The sequence below is a fragment of the Phaethon lepturus genome, unplaced genomic scaffold (genome assembly GCF_000687285.1).
Source record: "Phaethon lepturus isolate BGI_N335 unplaced genomic scaffold, ASM68728v1 scaffold48100, whole genome shotgun sequence".
Taxonomy (NCBI): Eukaryota; Metazoa; Chordata; class Aves; order Phaethontiformes; family Phaethontidae; genus Phaethon; species Phaethon lepturus.
Genome location: NW_010514996.1, coordinates 1 through 3162, shown reverse-complemented (window position 1 = coordinate 3162; position 3162 = coordinate 1). Strand labels below are relative to the sequence as shown.

At 51.7% G+C, this 3162-nt stretch overlaps 1 protein-coding gene across 1 annotated transcript; it reads right to left on the bottom strand.

The window, feature by feature from the left end:
- Window positions 1–1711: 1711 nt before the first annotated feature.
- SULT2B1 (sulfotransferase family, cytosolic, 2B, member 1) lies at window positions 1712–3144 on the bottom strand (the record flags this gene model as incomplete). Its single annotated transcript, XM_010294606.1, has 4 exons — window positions 3057–3144; window positions 2386–2474; window positions 2118–2298; window positions 1712–1846 (listed from the first exon to the last, which is right to left on the bottom strand). Coding segments are annotated over exons 1-4 (493 nt in total), but the record flags the coding sequence as incomplete, so codon positions are not given.
- Window positions 3145–3162: the final 18 nt, after the last annotated feature.

Sequence of the window (3162 nt, the reverse complement as noted above, 5' to 3'; positions counted from 1 at the left end):
CTTTCTGGACAGTGTCTTGCCAAGCCTAGAGCCATCCCCTGGTGTCTCTGGTTACCTCTATCAGGAAGTAAGGCTGTCATTAATTACAAGCAATACTTTGGCAGCTGAAGGAGCTGGGCTTCCCTGCAAGCTCTGTGGAGGCTAGGGGGTACACAAACCATAGAGCCATCTCTTGGCTAAGGTCCACAAAGGTCCTTCCCCTTCTTTGATTCCCCAAAGCCCTTCTGTGGGGAGAATCACCTACATCTTACAGAATTCTCATTACCTGTGATGCTTGTGGCGGTGGTCCCTGGGGAGACGCCATCCTGCACTACACGTCTTTCAGCACAAGCACAAGGCTGTGCTTCTAAATTCCACCACGTCTTGCACAACTGGCCTTGCTTCATTGAAACCCACCACCTGGTTTAGGCTCTATCAGGCTGGATCAAGAGAGGTGCAATGGTAATGCTGTCTTGTCTGCACACCATTACACAAATGGTAATGTCTGTCTTGTCTGTTCCTAAACTCTTGTACAGCACCCCTGGCCCTAGAGCCGACCGTACAATGTCTGTCTTGGACATGTCCTATGCACTTGAAGAATTCCCATTCTTGGCTTGGAAAGTGGAGGAGGTATTTTGCTACCCTGCTGTTCAACCCATCCTGTGCAAGGGATGGACTGGGCTTCTACACCCCTGGGGTCTGGCAGCCAGCCAGCCCTGCTTTTGATGATGATGATGATGATGATTATTATTAATGTCATCATTTGTGCTAGCACTGGCAGCACACCTGAAACACCACTGCATTCAAGTGGTCCTCCCCATTTTCGCTGCTGTTTGATGAACAGACCCAAAAGAACATTTTGGCTCATCGCAGCTCCCTGACAAGATGCCCTGGCCAGTGGATGTGACAGGCAGGATGTGTTTCACCTGTGTGCTCTCAGGCATGTGCTACTCTCCTGTGCCTGCAGAAGAGGAATGTGTTGGAGGGCAGGGAGGTGGGTCCTTCCCTGGGAGACCTTAGAGACTGTCTTGGGGGAAAAAAGTTCGAGGAATTGGACAGAGAGGAAAGGCACAACCCAGGAGAAAAAGCTCTCCCAAGGAGAAAGGGTGCAAAAATGCAGCAGAAAGTGCTGGACTGTGTCCAAAGAAAAGCAACGAAGCTGGTGAGGGGTCTGGAGAACAAGAACATGATGAGGAGCGGTTGAGGGAACTGGGGTTGTTTAAGCTGGAGAAGAGGAAGCTGAGGGGAGAACTTATCGCTCTCTACAACTACCTGAAAGGAGGCTGTAGTGAGGTGGGTGTTGGTCTCTTCTCCCAAGTAACAAGCGATAGGGTGAGAGGAAATGGCCTCAAGTTGTGCGAGGGGCAGTGTAGATTGGATATTAGGAAAAATGTCTTCACAGAAAGGTTTGCCAAGCATTGGAACAGGCTGCCCAGGGAGGTGGCTGAGTCACCATCCCTGGAGGTATTTAAAAGATGTGCAATGTGGTGCTTAGGGACGTGGTTTAGTGGTGGACTTGGTGGTGTTAGGTTAACAGTTGGACTTGACGATCTTAAAGGTCTTTTCCAACCTAAATGATGTCATGATTCTATGAAATTAATTGCTTTCACACCCAGGTTCAGTACCATTTGTAACCCTGGGTACAACATTCTCTGTGCAACAGCAGCCAGCTACCCCAGTTGCCGGTGGCTGGTTTATACCCAGTGCTCAGCTACCCCAGTGGGTAGCTTACTTCCCGATAGGGACAAATCCCAATGCCTGTCCCAGGGAAAGGTCATGTTCAGGCCCTGCATCCTGTCCCGGTAGATCCTGCCGAAGGTCTCGCTCTGCGCCACTGTGAAATGGTTCTCCCAGTCTCCACAGATGCCTGAGGAAGAAGCACTTCACGCTCAGAGCCCACTCCACCATGCAGCCCCCATCACTGCTCTGTAGGTAGGAGACGCTCAGCTTTGGGTCCAGCTACCACCCCACGAGGGTTGTCTAAAATGAGAGAGACCATGCCCATGGACCCTGTTCTTCAGACCCAAATGCACTCTGATGCAGCCCTCCAAAATGACCTCGCTCTGGCTGTCCTCATGGGGGAGGACACCAGACGGAGGGTCTCCCTGAGGTGTTGTGATGGGGTCCCCCTTGCTCACCCTTCCTCAGGAACTGGCCCTTTGTCTGGTCCGTGATGTCTGCAGGGAGCAGGATGGAGCTGCACATTGGGTTCTCCTGCATGGCTGTGAAGGAGGCATTTTGTACCACTGAGGAGACGGCCTCGTCATCCAAATCCTGCCCCAGGAACTGGCAGAGATGTCTCACACTGCCAGGCAGGTCGTGGAGGGACAGACGGAGTCTGTTACCACTGAATGGCTTGTGACACACCAGCATGTTTGGAGCTGGAGGGTCTGCGTATGTGTCTACCTGCTTCAGCTCTTCGTAGGTGATGAAATTCTCCATGTCCTTCATCTCCATGCAGCCTTGGACATATTCGAACCAGGAGCCACGGGGCACTGATGGGAGGTAAAAGGCTGTAGGTCAGGGTAGGGCAGGGGACATGCAAGGCCAAGGAGGGTTCACACAAGGTTGGGAGCTGGGCAGCCATGATGCAGGACAGAGCAACAGTGTCCAGGGAGCAGGTAGGACTGGCAGGCTTAGTTGCAATTGCAGCTGAGCAATGGGCTCTTCTCCAGCCACCGCCGCAGTGGGAAAAGGCTGAGGCTAGAGGTATGCAAGGCTCATGGGTAAAGTCCTGCCAGGGCTTTATAGTTTCTTGGCCAAGACTTCCTGAAGACATTTGTACTCTGCAGTAGAAGGCAGGGAAATCTACTTTCCATCTGCTTCAAAGAACAATAGGGCTTTGGGGACATATGAGTCTCTCCCGAAGTGCTTTGCTTTCCTCCTGAGCCATTCACCTCTCTACTGTGGGAAGCCTGGCTTCACAGCCATCTGTGAATCATAGAATCATTAAGGTTAGAAAGGACCTCTAAGACCATCAAGATCATCAGTGGACAGTAGCAAAAGATCCTTGATCCAGAGGCAATGGAAGACGCCACCCATCCCCATGCCCTGAGTAAGCCCCAAACCACCCTCACACTCTCCATTCAGAAAGTCCTTCAGCAATTGCTCGAAGGACATGGGATACTCATAGCTATTGCACATCTTGGAAAAGCATGGGTTCATGAAGGGCAGGTCCTGCTT